The 26,327-nt window shown below is 42.2% G+C and overlaps 1 protein-coding gene across 1 annotated transcript in view; it reads left to right on the forward strand.

Moving 5' to 3' along the window:
• LOC126267423 (nephrin-like) overlaps positions 1 to 26,327 on the forward strand; it is a 1,327,372-nt gene that overhangs the window by 945,336 nt on the left and 355,709 nt on the right. The window contains exons 7-8 of the mRNA XM_049972675.1: positions 10,859 to 11,003; positions 20,377 to 20,507. Of these exons, the coding sequence (XP_049828632.1) occupies positions 10,859 to 11,003; positions 20,377 to 20,507 (276 nt within the window). The remainder of the gene's footprint in view (positions 1 to 10,858; positions 11,004 to 20,376; positions 20,508 to 26,327) is intronic.

Consider the following 26,327-nt stretch of genomic DNA (forward strand, 5'->3'; position numbering starts at 1 on the left):
CATGGAGCAGCTTCTATTATACCTTAGGTCTACAGTGTAAGGGGTCCATTGTGTGATCCTGAATGTGAGTCCAACAAATACTTATTACTACTTTACTCTCTTGTGCCAACAATATTAGTGTTGACGAGGTTCTAAGGTTTCTTCTTCACTTGTAGCTTTGTTTTTTTATTATCCAACATACTGCCTCTCTGTCTGTCAATTATATCATTAAATGTCAGTTTTCCTAGGTCTTAAGCTCTACATACGGCTCATAGTTGTAACTCTGAATGACGGTATCTTGCTACTGATTCAATAACATCATACTGAGGGCACTTTTATTCTGAGATCACTTCCGGCGGCGCTTCGTATCTGAGTAACGCATTCCTGGTCTCATAAACATCCATGTAGATTGGCTTCTATCACTACAAGCGTGCCAGCGTAATATCTTCTGTCCTTATGATTCAACGAACTTCCATATGTTTGATTGTTCATGCCTAAGTGTGCATAATTTTTAATAATATTTAATGTCTTAGATTACATTTCGTTCATTATTATTGGCTTCTTTTCGTCAGTAATCACTGCAGTAAGTTAGTCAGAATATTTTCTCCGTCTTTTTCTTTCGCTTCTGCTTTACTACAATCGTTAATTTCTTTCATCTATAACTCTCACTCAATAACTCACACATTCGTCTTGTGTGAGTTTCCTTTACCTCTTTCCTCTATATCTTTCAATTTTCGCCTTTCTTGTAAAAGATACATTTCTTCAAACTATCACTTTTCTCGTTGTCTTCATATCAACTATTGTTTAAGATGCCGTTCAGCCACAGTGATGCAGGGACACTGGGGGTTTTATCTAGAAACTATGTGAGAAACCCGACGTAGCCCGACCCAAAATATATGGCATGGAAGAAGGTATGAGTACCATTCTAGATATGAGATGCATACAGGCCTACATGTCGTTAAGGATATTATCCTGTGGGTAAGATAGTTTGTTCATAGTGCTTAAGAGTGGGTGAGTGTGCAGGGAAAATACCTGAGAAATATAGAGCAAAAAATACTCTTAGATAAAGTTAAATAATGTATATCCTACGTACTATAGCGTATATGTGAAAATGTTCTTAATATTTCATGCACTATGGAACGTAATGGTGATAGAATTCTCAACGTGATTCATAGGTAGTGTGGAGCGTGGAAGTGGATCATTGTGGTTGGCATATATCGCGATGTAAATCGCGGTATGGAACACTTAGTTCTTTTATAAAAAGCAGTATTCTCTATGAATTTAAAACTCTATGCGATTATTGAATAAGCTTTCTTATACAATTTTCACACTGTTCCATCCGTACTTGCTCTAACATTACGTTACGCAGCGATACTTAACCGTGGGTAACTCCACAGTGCCCAGGATTTTACTCACGAAATATGATGCAAAAGAAGATTAAACGAAGTGATTGACGAAAAAGCGCTAAATTATACTCCCGAAGAACAGGCGAAATGTTTGTCCAAATCACTACAGTGTACCGTTATATTCTTCATTTGTTCGGTACGAATATTTTCATTTTTTAATCAATTTAGATTTATTCTTTGTTTCTCTATTGATCGTCGGTAAAACATGATTGACGAAAACGTGCAGAAATACTAAAACTGATCATCTTTGATATTATATGGTCGTTATTAGAGTCAGGACGACGAACCCCGCAAACATTTTATTACAACGGATGACGGAGACAATAAACGCCTTTTCACATATACGGTAAATTTCGTAAGTCAGATTATGTAGCTCTCTGAGAGTATTTATTTCTCCGTATTTCGCGGATTTTTGCTCCCCACAGTCGCCCATTGCCATTCACCGGGACTAAACTCCGTTACTAGCGGCTTGAGTCCAAGCGCTTTGGAGCACCACAACCACGAGTGTTTGGGAGTGGATGGTCATGGTGAAAAGTATGTCAGTATGCACACATATAATACGTTTATATTTAGATATAGATCAAGTCCAAATGGGGTTCGTCGCTCTATGCAAGCTGATAAGTAAATTTTGACCAAGGCAAGAAACCTCCTGTCAGTTGCTTTTTTCTCAGATAACTACAATTTGGCAAACTTTTAGGTTTCAAACTTTCCATTCTTACTAGAGGTAAGATCATGCTTAGGATCTTGTTTTCTTTCAGTATTACCTTCTCGTTCAGCCAGTTCCAACTGATGACAAAGCGCTATACAAGTACTAAGTCTCCGATGAAACTATTGCACAACTCTGTCTGTGACATACATCATTTGTTGGAAACAACTTTTTCAGCTGGTACAACATTCTGTTCTTGATGATGTAAAATGTGAATACACCTTCCTTAGCAGTGTCCGGTTCCATCGCAGATACCTGCACTTTTCTGGCTACCTGATTTTCCCCTTGTCTACAGCTAATCATTTCTGACCTGGCTTTTTATTTGGTTTCCTCCAAGTAGATCTGAAGGCCCTCTTTAGTCATTTGGGCTTGGAGTTTCTTTGATTACTTTCTTCCCATTACTCAGTAGATACGCCACATTCCTAAGCAAGAAATGAAGGATGGAATATTCGGGTTTAACGTCACGTCAAACCTAATCCTAACTGAAAATGATTAAGTTAGTAATAGTTAAAGTGATACTAACTTGATTCCTACGCGCAGCTGCGCAATCTTGCGAGACTTAGTGACCAGAATCGTTCCAGTTTAATTCTCTCCTGTTCTGGGAAACAAAATTGCATTTCTTAACGTAGGCTTTGTTGTACTTTATGCTGGCTCCGAAAGGACGTAAACTGGAGGTATTGGTCCTATGACCAAGTATGCCCACTTTCTCCCGAAAATGAGGTTTTCTGCCATTGCGTATGGGAAATAATGACACTTACCCATTGGACCCAATCAGAGTAACATACGGAATAGAGTCGTTAATGTCAACGTTTGGGGACAAGAACCAGACATATCCGTGATTTGCTTTGTCATTGCAAAAATCTATAATCCGTGTTGCAGGTTGGCTAAACACCAAAACCCCGTTGGATACAGTGGTTTGACTACACACAGTGGGTACCGCAAGAGACTACTAGAGACCAAAGGTCTTTACGGCAGTCAGTCTAAGCGTCAACTAATTCCGTCATACAAAACATATTAGAAAACACGTTCTTAGCGATGAGACACCCCATAACACTCATAAAGTAACCTTAATTACAAGAAGTGACATTCCAAAAGTTCTGAGATACCGGATTATTTTACATATATCGTACAGTAATCCTTAGTGAAAATTAAATACTTGAGACAGTATATGGAGTTACAAAGCTGTATGGCAAATGGGAAAAAGTTTTTCGCTCTCGAAAAGGTTTTCCATCCACATGCTGAACCTCGCTCAACGGCGAGTGGCTCTGGAAACTGGATATTGGACGAACCAGTAAAAAAACCGCGATTAACGGCAACAAGCACTCTACGGAAATCTCAACATTAAAAGCGAATCACCAGTAATAGCATTGTTCTCGTAACAAATCAACAGTTACGCGTACACAAATTTGAACTTTAAATGACTTTACCAACGTCTTCGCTCTGGACCTGTATTCAAACCCAGCACCTATAGCCGTTGCTAACGAAGCTAAGCTTTGTTTTTGCCTTATTGAGACCCGATCACTAGGCATAAAGAGACGTTTAGTATAGACGTTTGCACCAGTATCAGTTATCAATTCACACCTGGAAAATAAATGACGAAGATGTTTTTACTGAACTGGGATTCGTGTCATAAAAGTTACCTTCCTGCGAACTACCCCCAACGACGTTTAATGTTGTGTCATTCACAAGGAAGAAGGTATGCTCATGTTTAAGATTGAAATGCTATTATGTAAAGCTTGTGACAGGGATGCGAGTCCAGCACCTAATCGGATTGTTAACGAAGTACATAAAATCAGAAGATAAATATCAATTTTTTTCACAAATAGCGAAATGTTGGAACCTTAATTGACGTTAGAATTGTTTTTGCCTGGCTGGGATTGGAACCCTGCATCTAGCGCCGTCGTTTTCTAGCCAGGAACAGACTATAATAGCTACTGCTGGTTCACCAGTAGCGAGATGTGGGCATGTGTAGCTAGACATCAGGCGACGAAATGTTCTGTGTTGAATGGAATTCAAACCCCGCACACGTGGTCATAAAGACACTGTAACTATCCAATAATAGCCAGGAGTAGCGTGTTTGTACTTTCAATGATGTGATGGAAAGTACTCTGCTGGCTAGAAGTTGAATTCACAATATATCGTCGTTTGTGATTACAAAGAACACAACGTCAAACCTAAAACTCTTTTCACCAGTAGGATGGAGTGGATTGTTTGAACTTGAAAAGATGTAAGGAAACGTCTGATCTTGAAATGTTGTGATAAAAAGCTGATCATGTGGCTGTGAGTTGAAACGAACACGTTACACCTGACAACGCACGAAGAGACGTTGAAAATGCATATATTTTTCACCAGTAGTTCGGAATGCACATGCTAGAGCTTGAAATGAAATAATGAATATTTTGTGCTGATCCGGATTCTAATTCAGATAGGTGCCTTTCAAGGATGCTTAGAAGAGTTTGCGATCTTGGGGAACACAGTGAAATCGAATTCGAATTCCAGTCCAGCAACACAATTTTCAACGTCTCTGTTTCAAATAAAGTAAGAACCTTGTGAACTTACATGTCCATTGGTTCATTAAATGAAATACGTTGTCTAGTTTACGACGGCTTTCTGGTGACAGAGTCTCTGCCGTCCGGGGTTTCTCCATCTGTCACAGCTCAAACGAATGCCCAGTCGGCAGCGAAGGGATGCTATCTTTACTGCGGATATTGAAATAAGGAGCTTACTGGCGTTCTGCACTTCGCGTTACTAGGGGTGAAGGAGAGTTAGTTGTGTGTGTTAAAAATCTACGCCTGACGTGAACCTACACGTTTTACACATCAATACAAGATTAATCCACCAGACCACAGAACCTCATGGCAAGCACATAATTATGAATTGAAGAATATTCATTTAGATGTAGATGCAGATGATGGGATCTGGGAATGGATAGAAGTGCAAAACATAAGCGTGAAATGCTTGCAAAGTATTGCTTTCTTAGATGTGTGCCACAGTTCGTTTTATCTTAGGACCGAGAGAGAAGGAAGGGTCCGCAGCTAGTGGTCGTGCGGTAGCGTTCTCGCTTCCTGCGCTCGGGTTCCCGGGTTCTATTCCCGGCGAGGTCAGGAATTTTCTCTGCCTCGTGATGACTGGGTGTTGTGTGATGTCCTTAGGTTAGTTAGATTTAAGTAGTTGTAAGTTCTAGGGGACTGATAACCATAGATGTTAAGTCCCATAGTGCTCAGAGCCATTTGAACCATTTGATAAGGAAGGACTGTTTTCAAAGCGAAGAATGGGTTATAGGAAAGGGGAAATGAGAGAATACTGTTTCATAGGTGTTGAGAGGAATGATAGAGAGTAAAGACCGCAGCAATTGAAAGAGAAGATGTAGCGTCAATGGAAACCCCTATATTTGTTTATAAAGTTTTGGGGGAATGGAATAGAAGGGCACTTTCGGCGATAGTGTCAGAGAGAGAGAGAGAGAGAGAGAGAGAGAGAGAGAGAGAGAGAGAGAGAGAGAGAGAGAGAGAGAGAGAAAGAACAGAGGCGATATTAACAAAGAATAAACATAATATGAGATCGTTTGCGTATTGTGTGGAGGACGGAGGGTGTATTCATGGATGGAGGGGAAGAGAGAGATGTATTTGAAATAATAAAAACTACTGTGACAAAGTCCATCTACGCCGATTAGTTTGTAATTATCTAGACAGGATATAAATGAAATCAAAATAGAATATTTAACAAACTGTATATTCAAAAGAAGCCCACTTGAATTAAAAAGGCAACTCAAAGGAAAACTAACCCATATTGTATCTTTTCTACTGCCACGCGATCTTCCACTAGCTCCTAATGAGGAAAAATGATGAAAAAGAAGACATAAAAAAACATTTTAAGGCCTCTAATATTTTATCCAGAATCCTTCATTATTTTATACTTCTATCATGCGTCTTGGCATATAATGTATAAGCTGTCGGACGTAGCAGCCTGAAGAAGCATCTTCCTCCCAGGCTTCCAGGACGCAGTCCCAAAGAGCGTCCGCAGTAGTTGGTTTGTTTCGTGGCCAGTTCTCTGTTGATGTTCTGGCGATCTCAGCCCACATGTTTTCCATGGAGTTCGTATAAGCCGCCCGTGGCGGCCAGTCCGTGACGTCGACACCAATCTGGAGAGCCGCTGCTGAACAAATGCAGACATGTGAATGGGAGAATGGTCTTCTTGCAATGTTACGCCCGCTTCTGCGTACAGAATTCCCACTGACGGAAACATCACATTTTCCAAGATGTGGGCATACTGCACGCTGTCGAGAGTTCCTTCTATCCTGTGAAGAATTCCCGCTCCTCTCGCAGAAATCCAACTCCAGCAGGTAACAGATAGGCGGCCATTTCTATTCGTCGTGGTTACATATTCGCGTCGATGGCGAGTCCCTTGCTGTCTGTAAACGATTTGTGGACCGTACTTACTGGTGGAAAACACCTTCTCTGCAGTGAAAATGACGTTGTCCCACGACGCCCTCAGATGGAGGTCCGCAAATGCTAGCCGGTATAAAACGTTGTCTTCGCCGAGCTCTTGTTTCACGGTGGATCGTCGTGCATTCAGTCCAGCGTCCCTCGGTCGTCGGCGAATCGTGTCACTGGAACCGTGGAAGTTGGTCTTCCACCGCAACTGCTTCGCGTTCAGAAAGGGATTTTCTCTACTCCTAGACACTAGATCCCTGTCTTCCTGCTGTGAGCTCACGCTCTTCCTGCCTGAGCCAGGAGCCCTATTGATGATGCTTCTTTCAAGGCAGATCCTCCACCATCTCGTTGCATTGGTATGTGGTACTCCAAACCGCCTGCCCGCTTCTCTGATGGAACATCCACCTTCTTCAATCAGAGCGACAACTCTATCTCGAGTAGACCTCTCCCAGTGAGCCATTATGGCAGACAGCCTGATGTATATTTCAGGTTGCCGCTCTTACACTAATGCCAGGAGAGGAGGTAAACATAAACTCCTGGAAATGGAAAAAAGAACACATTGACACCGGTGTGTCAGACCCACCATACTTGCTCCGGACACTGCGAAAGGGCTGTACAAGCAATGATCACACGCACGGCACAGCGGACACACCAGGAACCGCGGTGTTGGCCATCGAATGGCGCTAGCTGCACAGCATTTGTGCACCGTCGCCGTCAGTGTCAGCCAGTTTGCCGTGGCATACGGAGCTCCATCGCAGTCTTTAACACTGGTAGCATGCCGCGACAGCGTGGACGTGAACCGTTTGTGCAGTTGACGGACATTGAGCGAGGGCGTATAGTGGGCATGCGGGAGGCCAGGTGGACGTACCGCCGAATTGCTCAACACGAGGGGCGTGAGGTCTCCACAGTACATCGATGTTGTCGCCAGTGGTCGGCGGAAGGTGCACGTGCCCGTCGACCTGGGACCGGACCGAAGCGACGCACGGATGCACGCCAAGACCGTAGGATCCTACGCAGTGCCTTAGGGGACCGCACCGCCACTTCCCAGCAAATTAGGGACACTGTTGCTCCTGGAGTATCGGCGAGGACCATTCGCAACTGTCTCCATGAAGCTGGGCTACGGTCCCGCATACCGTTAGACCGTCTTCCGCTCACGCCCCAACATCGTGCAGCCCGCCTCCAGTGGTGTCGCGACAGGCGTGAATGAAGGGACGAATGGAGACGTGTCGTCTTCAGCGATGAGAGTCGCTTCTGCCTTGGTGCCAATGATGGTCGTATGCGTGTTTGGCGCCGTGCAGGTGAGCACCACAATCAGGACTGCATACGACCGAGGCACACAGGGCCAACACCCGGCATCATAGTGTGGGGAGCGATCTCCTACACTGGCCGTACACCTCTGGTGATCGTCGAGGGGACACTGAATAGTGCACTGTACATCCAAACCGTCATCGAACCCATCGTTCTACCATTCCTAGACCGGCAAGGGAACTTGCTGTTCCAACAGGACAATGCACGTCCGCATTTATCCCGTGCCACCCAACGTGCTCTGGAAGGTGAAAGTCAACTACCCTGGCCAGCAAGATCTCCGGATCTGTCCCCCATTGAGCATTTTTGGGACTGGATGAAGCTTCGTCTCACGCGTTCTGCACGTCCAGCACGAACGCTGGTCCAACTGAGGCGCCAGTTGGAAATGGCATGGCAAGCCGTTCCACAGGACTACATCCAGCATCTCTACGATCGTCTCCATGGGAGAATAGCAGCCTGCATTGCTGCGAAAGGTGGATATACACTGTGCTGGTGCCGACATTGTGCATGCTCTGTTGCCTGTGTCTATATGCCTGTGGTTCTGTCAGTGTGATCATGTGATGTATCTGACCCCAGGAATGTGTCAATAAAGTTTCCCCTTCCTGGGACAATGAATTCACGGTGTTCTTATTTCAATTTCCAGGAGTGTATTTACATCAAACGGAGCGGCAGAGACAGAGGCATGCGGCGCAGCCGTGCTGGCTCGTCCTGGGCTGTTGTCCCACCAACGCCACCGCCAGCTCCCTCACTTCCTTCTCGCCTCGGCCAGCCTGGCTGGCCCGTAGCTCGCGAGCCGCGGCTAGTACAGACCCGGGCGGCATGACCAGGATCACCCCTTAAAGTATCAGAAGTTAAACCTAACCCACCCGTCTGTAGTATAAACTAACGCCACTACAGCTGGTATGCTATATCATGTGCACAAATACAGTTGACAATTCATCCAAATATTTTACGAACAATACCTTCAAAATTACATTCTTTTTAACCATACCTACCACAAAATATGTCACCTAGCTAGCAATAGCATGACGCAGGAAATTATTCTTTCTTGTAAGTGCTCTGCACTAGATGTAGCCTTACGTAAACGTGTATGCAACCACCAGAACTAAGCGTAGTTTAAAAGTAAACAGGTTTGGCGACAGCTTCTCCAAATATTAGTATATACGTGGTATATAATACACGTTTTGTGCACTTATAACATGTTCTCATTGTCTCTGAAACAATACCTGCTGCACGACGTAAATTACTTTCTGCTGAGACACTTCATTTACATCTCAATGATACACGACTACTGGAGAAAATTGCTCTTTACGGCAGTCAGTCCACTTGTAAATTGTCACCATGATATCGCAGATATTAGACAACACGTTACTAGGGATGAGAAAGGCCTTAAGATTTGCTACTAAGCGTTTTTCTCCTAGCTACTACTGAAAAGGAATTGGATTATTAACGTGTCTTCATAACCACGTGTGCGGCGTTCGACTCTCAGTCAGTAGAGACCTTCTCGTCGCCTTATTTCTAGTTAAACGTGCGCACATCTCGCTAATGATGGACCAACATTGGACATTTCTCGTCTATTCCTGGTTAGACAACGACGGCGGTAGGCGCCGGGTTCAAACCCCGGTCAGGCAATATAACTTCAGTCGTCATTTAAGATTCCAACTCCACTACTGGTGACAAACTGTGATATCTGCATTCTGATTTTACGTACTTATTCAACAATCCGTTTAGGTGCTGGGTTCGCATCCTCGTCACCAGCATTACATGATGGCATTTCAATTTTAAACATGTGCATCCTTTGTTCCTTGACAATGCAACAATATATAACGTCTTTCGAGGTTAATTACCAAGAAAGTAATTGACATGTTAGGGTTCTTGGTTTCGTACAAACATTATCGTCATTGACGTTCAAGTTGAGAATTGATAACTGATACTGATGCAAACGACAGTATTTGACGTCTCTTTCTGCCTAATGATCGAGTCTCGATAAGGCACAAAGATTTGCTTGGTTAACAATGGCCTTACGTACTGGGTTTGTATCCCGATCGAGACGAAGACGTTGGTCATGTCATTCAAAGTACAACTTTGTGTACAAGTAACTGTAGATGAGTAATGTGAATAATGATATTACTTGTGATTCGCTGTTAATTTTGGGATTTCCGTAGAGTGCTTGCCCCCATTAATCACATTTTCTTTTAACTGCTTAGTATTACATAAAGTTGATGTAAAACTACTCCCCGTTGAACGACGTTTAGCATGTGTTGCGTAAACCTTTTAGACAGCAAAGATCTTGTTCCCAATTGCTATACAACTTTATAAATCCATATACTGTGTCAAATATTTAATTGTGCCTAAGGATTACTGAATGATTTATGTGACAAAATTAGTTTTCCCATAAAGTTTGAAATGTCACTTATTGTAATTAAGTTTAGTTTACAAACGTTAAGGGCTGTCTGATCTCTTTTGTACTATCGTGGTGTTACTTTACATCTGAACGGACTGTCATAAAGACCGTTGTTCTCTAGTAGTCTCTACCCACTGTGTATCTTACAACGGCTGTGCTGTGGAGCGTAGCGACGATGTGCAACACAGATATGCCATGTTGGTTGCATACATTCAGGTGCAACCTACACGTTGGAATTCAGGCGTGCTCCTGTTTTTCTGTCGAGTGTACCTGCGAACACATTGTATATTGTACTGAAGAAATTACGTATTTATGAGGAACGATTTAGGAGATTCCTATAAGTGTCTACAACACAGGTCAACAAACAAACACTCTGACAATGCAACCAACAACTGAACATTGAAGGGCTGGAAAGTTAAGGAGGGTGGAGAGAGTATAGTAGCACTTGCCAGAACCAACTTTGGAGAGCGCGTTCGAGAACTTTTGCGCGGTGTGAGGCACCACTCCTCGTGAGCCCTGCTCCCGCCTGTTGTACCACATTTCATTTTCTTCGCCTGCTAGGTTGCGTGTATGATGAACCTAACTACTGAAACTTGTTCACAGATGTGCTGTGTTTGTGTGCCCCCAGGTGTCTCCGGACCTGAACGAGACAGTTTCGACGCTGCGCCTGACGGCGGGCGCCAGTGACCACGACCGAGTGGTGACGTGCCGGGCGGAGAACAGCCACGTCCGGGGCGGCGTCGAGGAGGACTCGTGGCGACTCGACGTCTACTGTGAGTACCCGCACTAGCACAGCTGCTGGCCACTGCAGTGCTTTTACCTGGGGGTGGTTTGATGCTGCCAGCACTCTACTGCCCTGTGCTAATTTGTTCCTACTGCCCATCCTCTGCAATAAAAAAAGGGACTGAAGTTTTCTTAACTGGAATTTGAGAGATATTGTGCGACATCCGCACTCAATTAGTGAAGAGAAAGGACAAAGGAACAGATAGAAGGAGAGTAGAATGAAGGCGGTAAAGCGCGTGAATGGAAACCGACAGGTCGAATGATCGAATCCCGGTTGAATCACGGACATTTTTCGTCTTGAATCTAGCTTTCACATTTCAGTGATCTCAATATGCCATGTTCAGTTGTAGATCCCTGTTCCCCGGTAGGATAACTTGGGTAGTTTAAGACACGTAAGTCGCTGACGTGATGCCCAGTTCACTGAGGGGGGCACTGAGCTACTAGAAACAATTATTATTATTATTATTATTATTATTATTATTATTATTATTATTATTATCATTCTTTCCTTTCTCAGATGTTATATCTGGCTAAAAATGGAAAGTGACTTCCTTTTAACTGTATGGTATATGTTACATTGGATTTAGGAACTTTCGGGTAATTGACATGTATCAATAGTTACAGATTTCTGTAGTTGTATATATACGTTTGGATGTAGCTGTATTCCATTGATGTACTCGTGGATACTGTATGGTATGATTCCTGTAGTTGATAGTATAATTGGTATAATGCCAACTTTATCCTGATGCCACATGTCCTAGACTTCCTCAGCCAGTTGGATGTATTTAAAAAATTTTCTCCTGTTTTCTTCTGTATGTTTGTTGCATTGGATATGGGTATTTCGATTAGTTGTGTTAATTTCTTCTTTTTATTGTGAGTATGATGTCAGGTTTGTTATGTGGTGTTGTTTTATCTGTTACAAAGGTTCTATTCCTGTATAATTTGTATTCATCATTCTCCAGTACATTTTGTGGTGCATACATGTATGTGGGAACGTGTTGTTCAATTAGTTTATGTTGTATTGGAAAGTTGTTGATGTATTCTTTTTATTAAATTGTCATGTCTTCTTGGGTATTGTGTATTTGCTAGTATTGTTCATCCGCTTGTGATGTGATCTACTGTCTCTATTTGTTGTTTGCAAAATCTGCATTTATCTGTTGTGGTATTGGGATCTTTAATAATATGCTTGCTGTAATATCTGGTGTTTATTGTTTGATCCTGTATTGCAATCATGAATCCTTACATCTCACTGTATATATTGCCTTTTCTTAGCAATGTGTTGGATGCGTCATGATCGATGTGTGGCTGTGTTAGATAATACGGGTGCTCGCCATGTACTGTTTTCTTTTTCCAAATTACTTTCTGTCTCATGTGTTGATGTTATGTGATCTAAAGGGTTATAGAAGTGGTTATGAAATTGCAGTGGTGTAGCCGATGTATTCATATGAGTGATTGCTTTGTGTATTTTGCTAGTTTCTGCTCGTTCTATAAAGAATTTTATTGAATTCTCTACCTGTCCATAATGTAGGTTTTTATGTCGATAATCCCCTTCCTCCTTCCTTTCTATGAGACTATTTGTATTGAGTCATTTATCACCAACATGAATTTATCCAAATTTAATGAAAGTTCATCAGACACCAGGATGTAGAAGAAACGGGTGTTTCAACATAAAAAACTATTATTGTGTTAATGGCAATAATGAATATTTGTTTCTCTTGACAAAAGAAAATTTTGATTCATCCACCCGAAAGGCCACCGGATGTCTGCGTTTGATGTAAAAATGTCACATCTCATTGTCGACCAAATGGTTAGAAACTAGTTTAGAGGACGCCAGAGTTACCAAGGAAACGCGCTTCTTCCGATAGGACAAGGTACTGAACATAAAAGTGAATCTGCATTGCATAAACTGAGATATGTGAAGACACTGTCTATCATTATGCTTGTCGCCTCCTGATCGCGTAAAAGAAGTAAAATGATAAGTGACAGAGGAAGCAAGGATCCTTGGGAAAGTGTTCCTGGATAAGGGAAGTCTACTAGTTTTAAACATCGACCTTAGCTTGACGAAGAAGTTTACAGAATTTACATTAGGAGCCCAGCACTGTATAGTAGTGAATCGTGGACTGTGGGAAAATCGACAAAGGCGAGAATTGCAGCGTGTGATGAGTGGTGCTACAGAAGGATGCCAAAAATTACATGAACTGAAAACTTACGAAGTGAGGAGATTAACGCAGTATCAAAGGGCATATGAGAAACGTTGGCTAGAGGAAGGGACTATATCGCAGGATATAAATAAAAGTATCGACGAATAACTTCTCAGACACTAAAGGCAAGTGAAAAATGTATAAATTTTAGATGAAGACTGAGTTTAGAATATATGGCGCAGAAATAACTGACGGAGTATAATGCAAGTGCTTCTGTGGCGTGAAGCGTTTGGCGCAAGAGAATAATTGGTGTTGGGCAGCTGCAAACTTGTCAGAAGACTGTTTAAACACACACACACACACACACACACACACACACACACGCACACAAAGAAAGAAATTAATTGAATAATCATTTGGCTGAGGCTATTAGAAGCCTTCATTATGGCTTCATTTTCCAATAAAGTCTATTTCATTCGTCTGTGACTGTTCAGGTAAGTAATGAAGTGGTATGTATTCGAGTACTCACGGCAACGCTGTACCCAACTGTGGCGGAAATTTCATTCCCGAGGGCTAGAAGGTTAATAACAGTACGCACGTCTTCATGGAATGCTGTACTTTTCCTTTACAATAGACATGGCTGTGTAGATTTCTCTGGTAGTGGTTTACGAATAAGTGGCTCATTTGGTCTAAATTAACTAACGATAGTTTTATCATATTGATGGAGAGAATACTTTTAATAAACTTGACGGACGTGTTTTCGCTTGACTTTGCGAAAGAAATCGTAAATTGAACTACACGTTGGTTGAGCACTGCTGGGAGTACGAGCAAATTTTAATACCAATGGAAGCCTCTGCGTTTGTTTTTCAGCGCTACTTAATTGTCTACGAAAAAGTGTATCTAGCACCATTGGAGATACTGTAAGGATGAGGCTCCTCATCCTCCACCTAGGAGTGCTACGACCGCTACTACGACAGCTACTACTAACATTATTGTTATTCAGAAGGAGAGTATCACTCTACAGCGGAGTGTGCGCTGGTATGAAACTTCCTGGCAGATTAAAACTATGTGCCCGATCGAGACTCGAACTCGGGACCTTTGCCTTTCGCGGGCAAGTGCTCTACCAAGTGAGTCGTGCTTCGGTAGCTCGGTTGGTAGAGCACTTATCCGCGAAAGGCAAAGGTCCCGAGTTCGAGTCTAGGTCGGGCACACAGTTTTAATTTGCCAGGGAGTTTCATATCAGCGCACACTCCGCTGAAGAGTGATAACCTCGTTTTGGAAACATCCCCCAGGCTGTGGCTAAGCCATGTCTTCGCAGTATCGTTTCTTTGAGGAGTGCTGGTTTTGCATGGTTCGCAGGAGAACTTCTGTAAAGTTTGGAAGATAGGAGACGAGATACTGGCAAAAGAAAAGCTGTGAGGACGGGGCGTCAGTCGTGCTTCGGTAGCTCGTTTGATACAGCACTTTCCCGCGAAAGGCAAAGGTCCCGAGTTCGAGTCTCGGTCGGCCACAGAGTTTTAATCTGCCAGGAAGTTTCATTATTGTTATTATTACTAGCCTTCAACGTATAGAAGACCAAGCAAACTACAATACTTTGAAATTAATGGCTGTTTGGACTTACTATGCAAAAATGCTTTTTTGTTTATGGATTAACAAGAGAGGACATACAACTGAATGTTTAGTGTGCGGCATTCCACAAATTTAATATATGTCAATTGTCGTCTTTCGGCAAAGGTGTATTTTCTAGCCAGTCCATCAAATCATGAGGCGGGATATGAGCGTCGGAAGTTTCCTGACTCAAATGGAATGTTTTCTTGCATTAAATTGCTGTGGAATGTTTTATACTTCCCTTAATATCTTTATTAATATGCAACAAATTCTGGTACAACACAAGTACTGGTGTAGTCTTTCTGCACTACAATGGGTGAGTAAGATTTTATTATGACAGGATATACGTGGGTTTCTCGTGTAATCCATTCCCTTGAGGAACCTCTCTAGATCATCAGGAACAAATGGTCATGCAGTGTGGTGCGTTAGCGAGATAAGTATTTATAGAGTGACAATGGTAAATATTCACTTAAGATTACTTGCAGGTAATGTGCTACGGAAGACAACAATGAAAGTGTATTTTCAAGTATATTTTGGCTCCTGTATCTACAGTGGAGATGCAAATTCAAACAGTGTTTCTAGATGGAAAGGTTTTTAGATTTGGGTACCGAAAGGGAAATGCACAGATTGAAATCAGATATTGTTGGAGATAGTGGAGGACGAACAGTACATATGGTCAATTGAGAACAGGTTTACAAATACAGAATCTAACAGGGTTAAGGCATGAGTGGGTCTAATAATGAGACAAAAAATTTTAACGCTCGTAACCAGTTACGAACAGCCAAAATAGACGCGAAAACAGCATATGCCAGAGTACAACAAGTTTGTAAGGTAAGTAGCTCTGTAAATGATTCAGAGATTGAAAGATTGTAGGATGAGATGAAGTAAATAATTCCTTCAGTTTTAGGGGACAGCAATTTACCTATGAAGAGTGATCGTAATTTCACAGTAGGAAGTTGGGTAACAGAAGAAATATTTCAGCTGATCAGTGAAAGAAGAAAGTACAATAATGTTCAGGGAAATACATGTTACTTAGGAAAGCAATAAACGGAAAATGCAGGAAACAAAGACGAAATGGGTGCATGAGAAATGTGAAAATATCTACCAAAAAAAAAAGTTTCATGACTAAAGAAACAAATGTGTTGACAGCTGTGAAATATTCCCGAACTATCAGTTTCGTAAACCATGATTACAAAATATTGACATGAACTATTTTCTGAAGAATTGAAACATTGATAGAAACTGGCATCATGGGAGATCAGTTTGGATTCTGGACAAATGTGCGAACTCTCAAGGCAGTCTCTCTGTAGTACCTAACCTCAGATAGAAGAAAGAAAAACCTACTTTTATGGAATTTGTAGATGTGGAGAATTATTTTGACATAATTGATTAGGCTACACCTTTTTAAATTCTGAAGGTAGGAGCGTAAGGTTGTATACAACTTGTACAGAAACCAGACGGCAGTTACAGCGTAGTTCAATCCCTTCAATGAGCAAGCAGCAAAAGAAACTAAAGCACAATTTGTGGAAGGGAGTATGGTTCACCGAGAAGCAATAACATTTTCATACCTATCGATTACATCGTAATTGGTAGAGGCAGTAAAGGACATGGAAGATCTGTTGAACGGTGTGCAAAGTGTTTTGGGAGTAGAGTGTAAGAGGAATATAAAAAAATCGAAACAAGGGTTATGAAATAGAGTCGAATTTAATCATCCGATTCTTAGAGAATTAGATAAAAGATTAGACTCTGTAAGTAGTAGCCGAGGTTTGCTATTTGAGTAGCAAACTAACTGATGATCGTTGAAGCAGAGAATGCAAACCCGTTGTATTACGGAAAGCACTTCATAGAACGAGGAATTTGATAACTTCTAATGTAGCTTTATGTGGTAGGAAGTCTTTTAGGAAGCTATGTCTCTAGAATTTAGCTTTGTAAAGAAGAAAAACATGGACGACAACTGAAGAAGGGAATAGAAGCTTCTTAAATGTGGTGCTAGAAAAAATGCTGAAGTTAGATGGGTAGATTACGTAACTAATAACTAGGTGGTAAATTGAATTTGGAAGAATAAAAAGCCTATATCAACTTCACTAAAAGAAGGGGTAAGTTGTTATGGCACACCATGAGACACCAACGTCTCACAGTTTAGTATTGGAAGAACGTGTAGAGGCTAAAACTTGTAAAGGAAGGGACAAATACAGTGAGCAGGTTGAAATAGATATACGCAGTAGTAGTTATTCCGAGACGAAGAGGTTAGCACGGGGTAGAGTAGTTTGGAGAGCGAAATCAAATCATCATACTGAAGACTAAAACTACAACACGTTTTATCAAGAACTACAACGTATTATAAAACCAGTGTATAGTGTTCCCAATCACAGATATTACCGGACACAGCAGCAACACTGTTCGTTATACTAAAGCTTATATATGCTCTACTCCTTCTGCGTTTTAGGAATGTATGTTGCTATTGAGCTGAGTTGAAGTAAATCTCATGTAGGAGGGAGAAACAACGTATTATAAAACCAGTGTATAGTTTTCCCAATCACAGACGTTACCGGACTCAGCAGCAACATTGTTCGTTATGCTAAAGCTTATATATGCACTACTCCTTCTGCGTTTATGGAATGTATGTTGCTATTGAGCTGAGTTAAAGTAAATCTTATGCAGGAGAGAGATGACATCAGCTGTTTAGAGAAATCACAGAAACCTAATTTATGAATGACCAAACAATCTTTCCAACCCTCCTGTTCGCAAACACTTCTCTCCTGGTATAAATAATGAGCACTGTAATAGGGAAACGCAACCAGTCACCATCGATTCAGATTCTGACTCCTGTACTGCGAGGCTATTCGATTTCATGAATGTGCCAATTCCTGCAACAACGTCGAAAATGTTATGACTATTTGTGGTACCTGACAGACTGCGTTGACGTGTTCTGAATGCTTAAATAGTTGTGGGCGTGACTCACAAGAAATGATTAATATTACATGATAAAAATGGTTCAAATGGCTTTGAGCATTATGGGACTTAACTGCTGAGGTCATCAGTCCCCTAGAACTTAAAACTACTTAAACCTAACTAACGTAAGTACATCACACACATCCATTCCCGAGGCAGGTTCGAACCTGCGACCGTAGCGGTCGCGCGGTTTCAGACTGTAGCGCCTAGAACCTCTCGGGCACTTCGGCCGGCTATGACAGGATACATTTACCCAATTGATGTTAAAGTCCATTATATTTCTTTGTAGGTAGCCCATAAATTATTGTCTGTTTAATCATCGCTAACGTAAACTGCAGTTTTAATCTGAAACATTTTAACATAATTAACGCATACTGCTGACCAACAAGTAAAGATTCCACAAGTCATTGTCGGATATGCAAATGGCTCTGAGCACTATGGGACTTAACTTCTGAGGTCATCAGTCCCCTAGAACTTAGCACTACTTACAGCTAAGGACATCACACACATCCATGCCCGAGTCAGGATTCGAACCTGCGGCCGTAGTGGTCGCGCAGTTCCAGACTATAGCGCCTAGAACCGCTCGGCCATCCCGGCCGGCATCGTCGGCTGTCAATGTAACTTTGTAAAAGTACACATCATCGGCAGGTATCCAAGTGATTAGACCTGGAATTCTCTGTGACAGGTAGAATGTCTCCACGGTGCAGTAGTGTTTCTGGGATGAAATGTTCACTCGGCAGCGGGATATGCGTTGTTATGAAACTTCCTGGTAGGCTGAAATTATGTTGAGGACCAGGACTGAAAATTGGGACTTTTGCTAATCGGCTGCAAGCATTCAACAGCTGAGCTGCCCGAGCACTACACACGACCCAGGTTCGATTCCCGGTCCGCCACACAGTTATAATCTGCCAGAAAGTTTACACTAGTGTTGTTCTCCTTTAGCGTAGTTATTTGGCCTGTTACGGCATCTAAGGTACGTGAACACGTCAACAGCACCAGATGACGACTTATGACTATGAAGGACAGGGGATACCACGTATTTGTCTGAAACAGTGCATCAACAATTCATAAGGTGGGAAAGTGGCATCTTTATGGGTGTCCATTTGGTGGGCTGGCCGAACCCTGCAATATCGAGAATTGTAGGGCATCCTCGCCGTCAAGGTTCCCGTCGACCACGCCTGGACACCTGTCTTCTGTGCCATTCCACAACGTTGGTCACAGATTATCAGCAGCCAAATTAGTCAGCTACCACACCAAAAGTAGATTGCAGTTGACATTGCACCACAAAAAAACGCCGCTTGGGTTGGTCCCATGACCATGAAACATGGACTGCTAATGAATAGCACTTCATGGTGTTCTGTGATGAAACACAGCTCTGACCTACCCCAGGTGATCGTCATCGGACAGTATGGAGGGAGCCTGGGCAGACGGGCAGATCTTCCAATGGGAGAGGCTCATCGGTCTTACTCCTCGCATACTGGTGTATGGAAACATCACTTGCCACTGCTGATAGTGACCCAGACTAATCTGACGGCATCAAGCTTCAGAATGGACATCCTGCATCCTCATGCGTTTCCACTCCTGTGGCAGTAATGTAGTGTCACTGTTCAACAGGGTAATGTTCGTCTGTTAGTTACAGCCGACTCTTTGAACTGGCTGGGTAGTGCTGGAGTACTCCCGTGGCCGGCGATATCCCAAGGTATCGCCTCCACAGATAATATGTGGGACCAGCTCTGATGTCAACTCTGTCCCGGTGCCAGCGTCTAGGATTTCACCAACAACTTACAAAAGTTGTGGGCTACCTTTCCCCAGGAGAGGAAACAACGGCTCCTCTACCAAATCATTACATTCATGTAAGCTAGAGTGTGTACGACATCGTACTGATAATAAGTGTGCTCAGTGGCTCGCATCGCCGAGATGTTTGTAAACTTGACGTGATTATGTGATCTCTGGGATAACATAAAAATACACACCCTCTCAAATCGAGTGGTATCATTTCGTTTCTTCCTCCTCTTTCGGATGTTTAACCTTTATGTTAGGCAGCGTCATTATTTTGCTTCATTTTGCAGCAACAACGCCATTTCTATACTAACATTGGTCCCAACTGTGGTTACAATCGATTTTCTAATTCGCTCAACCTCGAATACCATCGGCTTGTGTCGTATGTTTTTCAGTATGCTGCATAGTTTTGTATATTTTGAATAGCTTAGGGTGATATGGTCGAACCTTGTATCTTTGACATCCAGAATTATATGGATCCTCAAAACGTGAATATTTATATGTATAATACATTTTTCTTCATGATTTGCTAGCGAATCAGTCGCTGTGTATTTTTTAATGATAATCCGCTAACTGTTCGAACGAAAGTCAGTAGCCAAATTTAGAGAATTGTAAAGGTGGTTCGATGAACCCTCAGCTTTCTGTTAAATGTGATTTGCAGAGTATCCATGTAGATGTAGCCCTCTTATCACGGGATATTCCTGTCAAAGAGACATACCCTTCTATTTCCAACGCGACATTCGTTTATATGTGTCAGTTCAAGAAACAGGAAAAATATTGCTACAAAATTTTCTCAAATATCTTTGTGCAGTTAACAAAAGCGCAGTTCACTTTTACAGTGTAGTTTCTCATCGCTTCAAGCGACGCTTCTTTCGTTTTCCAGTCATGCCAATGGTGCAGCTCCATCTGGGACCGAACCTGGCAGCTGAGAACATCAAGGAAGGCAGCGACGTCTACTTTGAATGCAAGATGAAAGCTAATCCAGCAGCCTACAAGGTTGTTTGGACAAATAATGTGAGTATATAACTTTATCAAGTTGTAACTAAAATAAAGCACACCATTCTAGGCCTTACCTTGCACCAATTGCTTCGTCTTGACAGCCTTCCGTAACCTTTCTGTAGTATTTACGTATGCCTTCTCCCCGTTAAACCTTTCTCCTACTTTTTATTACCTTCTCAGGTACGCACCATAAGATGACAGAAATATCTTAATGAGGAGCATATGTATTTAGTTTTAGAACGACAATTGTATATCATGTCAGGTGCCAGATGTAACAATCAACTTAAGATAGTATGTTGAGTATATGAAAGCACTTAGTATCAGCTGAGAAGACTTAGATTCACTGTATATGTAGCCACTTCCATCATTTTTATCTGTTTCTAAGTAAAGCACTAACAAGTCACAGTTTCCCACGAAGGGGTTTAAACTGTTTGAACTTTAACAGCACGAAGAACTTAACAAAAACGAATTTTTAAGTCACTTAAATGATCACAATATTACTGATGATGTTTTACTGCTAAGGATGTTAAGATGTCCTCCATCGGGACGAATATAGTGTCTGCAATGCTGCAGTACAGATCGGCGCACATGTGTTACCTCGGTTCGGAATGGATTCACAGGCAGTCGTCAAGGATACGAGGCTTTGTTGCGTAGCAGATGCCTTCAGTGCTCCCACCATAAAACGTCTTATTCTGTTATACTGGGACATCTTGCTGGAAATTGAACACCCTCGCGTCAGCCTTTCCACTCTTCACCAAATCATTCATCCAAGAATTGCCGCAAATCGTGATGATAATGTGACAGCGCACTGTCTTGTTGACAAAAAAATATCTTGATCGCGGTGCAGTTGGTAACAGCTGGTACCAATCATTGGTAAGATACTTTAGAACTGTTACTGTTCGTTCAAAGAATGGCCCTACAAGTCCTGTGCCAGATGTAGAACACCATATTGATAACCCAGGAATGTTAACAGTTCGTTCTTGCATTACATGTGGATTATTCCTTTCCGGCACACACAGTTCCAGTCCATTTAAACGTGATCTCATCAGACCAGTCAATAGTTCAGTGTCACAAATCCATTCTCAAAATTATAGGCGCCTATACAGATCGTTCTCATTCATCGAGCGAAGCAGCGTGAGAATGTAACATATCCGAATTTCTTGCCCTAAAATGCGGCGAACACTTGATTTGCTTGCAGCTAACTCACACGCAGTTTGCTATATAGACGTCTCAGGAAACCTTGTGTAAGCTTGTATCACTGCATCCATCCCTCTGTCGTCCTCCGATACTTATGCCCTCCGGCCACACCGCCCTCCTCTAGGTCACACAGTCTTTCTTCCCTCTCAAATATGTCGTTTAATTTCGTTAGTTTACAAGTAAAAGTGGCTCAGTGTCACTCTCCTCCAGTCGTCCTCTATCTAATTCTCTCAAGTTGTCACATTCGAAATAACGATTTAATATCCACCCTTTTAGCTCCTAGGACAACTTCCTAGCCATCTTGTAATTTACCTATATTTACTGGCAACTGAAAACAAACAGAAGAAACGATAAATCAGTTTCTGCACACACAAGACATCAGAGAACCATTGAGGTTGTGGGGCGCTTATAATGTGCGTAGTTTCTGTTATACTTCCGTTTATGACCAGTTTTTTGCTATAAAAGCAGCTTCGCGGAAATAACTGACAACGTTAATCACGCGAACCCAATAGCTTCTTCACAAGTCTTTGTGATATCACGAACGAATGTAAATCATATCACGCCACTGCTGCTTAGACGTCAAACAAGGGACGGTATTGCAGTAATTAATGTATAAAAGGCACTGCTCATTACAGGCAGCTATGGATTTCTGTACAAGAACATCAGAAACAAGACAAATGGAGACTCATCGAACTTCTATATAAAAGGGCCGTCAGGGATCCTTTTTGCTTCCTTACGCTCCGTCTGCACGTCCGCAAGGAGAAGATTGATAACCCACCGGGCTAGCCTCTGACCGAAAACGTCGCGCCAACGTGCGCCGTAATCCGTCATAGACGCAGCTCCCACCTTATAATGAAGTGCCTGTCGGCGCTCTTTTCTTTTTCCTTTTTCAAATTTTCAGCGTTTAACATTGGTAAATGGTTAATAGGTGTCAAGCTGACCCTCCTTTTTCTGGGTCAATGACTCCCTTTCCAAGTACGAGTCACTTCCAACTTTTATTCCAGAAACGAAGAGCGAGACATTCGTCTTTTTAACTAGTGGTGAAAACTGCTGACAAAAAGGAAAAGGATTACAATATTTTTTTAAATTTCTCTGAATTAATATTACAGACAGATTAAATATTAGGTGTGGGTTTTTCTTTAGATACTGGTGTTCCTGCCAGTATCAAGTTGAATGTGCCAGTAGTGCTTTTGGTGGTCAAATTTTGTAACTTTTAGATGATGCTTTTGTCAGTAATAACTGTGCCTGTGCCATAAGTGTGCACTTATGTAACGATACGATATGTTCAGTATATGGCATGCACCCAAGCCTGAAGATGGTCATCATTAACTGAAATTAATGACTTGAATTATATGTTTTATCCGCGACAGGAGTTACAATAATATAAATACATGCTGAACAGCTTGAATCCTACAACGTTATGACATCGCAACTCAGAAGTAAGGTAATAGTTTGTATAGTACAGCTACAGTAACAAAAATCTCAGAATGTGTTTTCCTGATACTGATAACGAACACCGTATTACATGTTTTATTGTATTATCAAGTGCAGCTATAAAACTAAACCTTGCTACACGTTAAAAATGTTTGCTTTCTGGGATGTTTAAGAGGACTAGTACATGAAGAAGTGTCAAAACTTCCATTTTTTACTTCTTGTCTTACAAAATTCTCTATAGTTTTCTGAACTAGAAAATATTTGCTTCGAGGAAATTGTGACGAAGATTGCTCCAAAATATTGAGAATTGGAAAGTGGCTCCACACACGACGGCGCCCCTGTGTTACACAAGGAGTGAGCGAAAAACGGCTATCTATATACGTCTGTATGCGCTCGAGTTTCTCGTATCCTAATTTCGTAGTCTATATAGTCATGTCTGTTGCAATCAGCAGAATCGTTCTACACTGAGTTTCAAATGCCGATTCAGTAAATTTTTTCAATAGCGTCCTCAGAAAGGAAGGTCGCCCTGCCTCACTGGATTACCATTTCAGTTCCCAAAGCATTTCCGTAACACCTGGGTGTTGTTCGAACGTACCTATAACAAATCCAGAAGTCAGCCTCTGAATTGTTTAGATACCTTCCTTTAATCGGGCTGGAACGCTTACCAAACGCTCGAGCAGTACTCAAGAATAGGTCGTAGTAACGTCCTATGTGCAGTCTCCTCTACAGGTGACCACACTTTTTCTATAATACTGCCAATAAACAAAAGTCGACCTTTCTTTTCCTACCACAATCCTTACTTGCTCGTTCAATTTCAAGTCGCTATGTAACGCTACTTACAGACTTTATAACGACGTGACTGTGTCAAGCAGGACGCACTACGCTTCCTATATCCGAGTATTACGGGTTTGTTTATGCTACTTGAAATCGGGTTTCTCAGAATATAGCGTATCAGGTTATGGTTGTGGAGGGGGCCTTAATCAGTTACTGTTAAAACTTAATGGAAGATTAAAACTGTGTGCCGGACCGAGATTCGAAATCGGGACCTTTGCCTTTCGCGGGCAAGTGCTCTACCAACTGAGCCACCCAAGGACTTCTCACACCCCGTCCTCACAGCTTTACTTCTGCCAGTATCTCGTTTCCTACCTTCCAAACTTTACAGAAGCTCTCCTGCTGTTACTGTTAGTTGCACAAAACACATAAACTTTTATTTTCCTAAGACCCATTTAATTACACATTGCCTTAAAAGGATCAAATTAAAATAACATGGCTGCAAGCCTAGTTCAGAAAACTTGCAATACCTCCTGGGGTGAAGGATCAAAACCACACCATAAACAAGAATGGCTAAAGGCCTGAACACAAATTACAAGGGGCTGAACGCCTTCATTTAAAAATATATTTCACATAGTCAGCTGCAGGCAACACACAAGACATTGAACGACTCAGTCCTTAGGAGCTGGAGCCGTCCGCGGTGGTCTAGCGGTTCTAGGCGCTCAGTCCGGAACCGCGCAACTGCTATGGTCGCAGTTTCGAATCCTGCCTCGGGCATGGATGTGTGTGATGTCCTTAGGTTAGTTAGGTTTAAGTAGTTCTGAGGTCTAGGGGACTGATGACCACAGATGTTAAGTCCCGTAGTGCTCAGAGCCATATTAACCATTTAGGGGCTGGATAACAAGGATTTCAGGTAGAGCAATTTAAAAAAAAGGTATTTTTAAACATATTAGTTTTCTAAATTTTAATTTAAGTCGGCTGAGAGCCTTATTTTAAAATTTAAACCAACTAAAGTAATAGAAGGCTGAAGGTTTCCCACAGTACAGCAGACTAAAATGAAAATCACAATCTAAAACCAATAAACAATGGTGCTCAGAAGTGTTCCAAGGATCGGCCTGAGAAGGTAGCTCTAACGTAATGTGAGGTGAGAAAGGCAGCCAAGAGTAGGGTCAAATAATCGGATGTGTACCCGACCCAGGGACAGCTGAAGGACCGACCAAAAACCTAATCAATTCCCTTCCGCCCGACCAATGGAATGACAACGGAAAATATCAGCCGAGGACGAAAATACAAGGCGCACTTGGTCTTCAAAATTGGCGTCTAAAAACAGACGAAGCGCAATAACCACTCTTAAGAAAAAAATATGAAAAAACAACTAAAGGGCTGTTGAACTAATTACTGTGCCGGACAGCTTCAACATGGCGAGGAAAAACACACTGCCGGAAAACTACGGTAACGACTTGGGCAGGTAACTGGGTCGTTAACGGCCACAAAACAAAATATCGCTGGTTCACATCACTGATAAGTAACAACCAATTAAGCAGTTAAAGATCATACAGGAATACGGCTGCAAAATTTCGCCGAAACCAACACACCATACGTTGCTGCTAGCCGGAATGACCCAGGAAGCATCAACCAGCAATGAGCAAAGAGATGTCACAGCAGTTGAGGTTTCATAACAGGTTAACTGATCACTCAACTTCAGTGTCCAGGTTCGGTGGGCAACGAACTTGGCAGCTCTCGCAGCTAGCGCGTCACAATCCGACTGCGCGTGCACGCCGCCATCTGTCCTGGCCTGACTTCGCCCCGCGCAGACTTCCTCACTGCCCTGTCCCAACCGACTCACTGCCACACACACACACATCACCACACAGAAACATAGCGGTCACACCACAGATGGTACAGCAGTATTAGTATCGATAAGCACTGCTGCTGCCACTGACGGAGGCGAGTCAGCAACTCGTTATGGTAGTAACTCGGGGAGACATAAGACGCCACTCGACTGCGACAAAATGCCAAAGAACAAACGGCATCAACGAGAGCCGGCCATAGCTCACTACTCATCCGCATTAATTTATACTTTTCTACATTTAGTGCTAGCTGCCATTTGTTACAAAAACGAGAAATTTAGTCTAAATCATCTTGTATCCTCCTACAGTCACTAAACTCCGACACTTTACTGGACGCTACATCAACATCAGCGAACAACTGCAGATTTCTGCCACCCTGTCTGCCAAATCATTTATGTACACAGGGTGTTACAAAAAGGTACGGCCAAACTTTCAGGAAACATTCCTCACACACAAAGAAAGAAAATATGTTGTGTGGACATGTGTCCGGAAACGCTTACTTTCCATGTTAGAGCTCATTTTATTATTTCTCTGCAAATCACATTAATCATGGAATGGAAACGCACAGCAACAGAACGTACCA

This window comes from Schistocerca gregaria, chromosome 4, assembly GCF_023897955.1.
Source record: "Schistocerca gregaria isolate iqSchGreg1 chromosome 4, iqSchGreg1.2, whole genome shotgun sequence".
Lineage (NCBI taxonomy): Eukaryota > Metazoa > Arthropoda > Insecta > Orthoptera > Acrididae > Schistocerca > Schistocerca gregaria.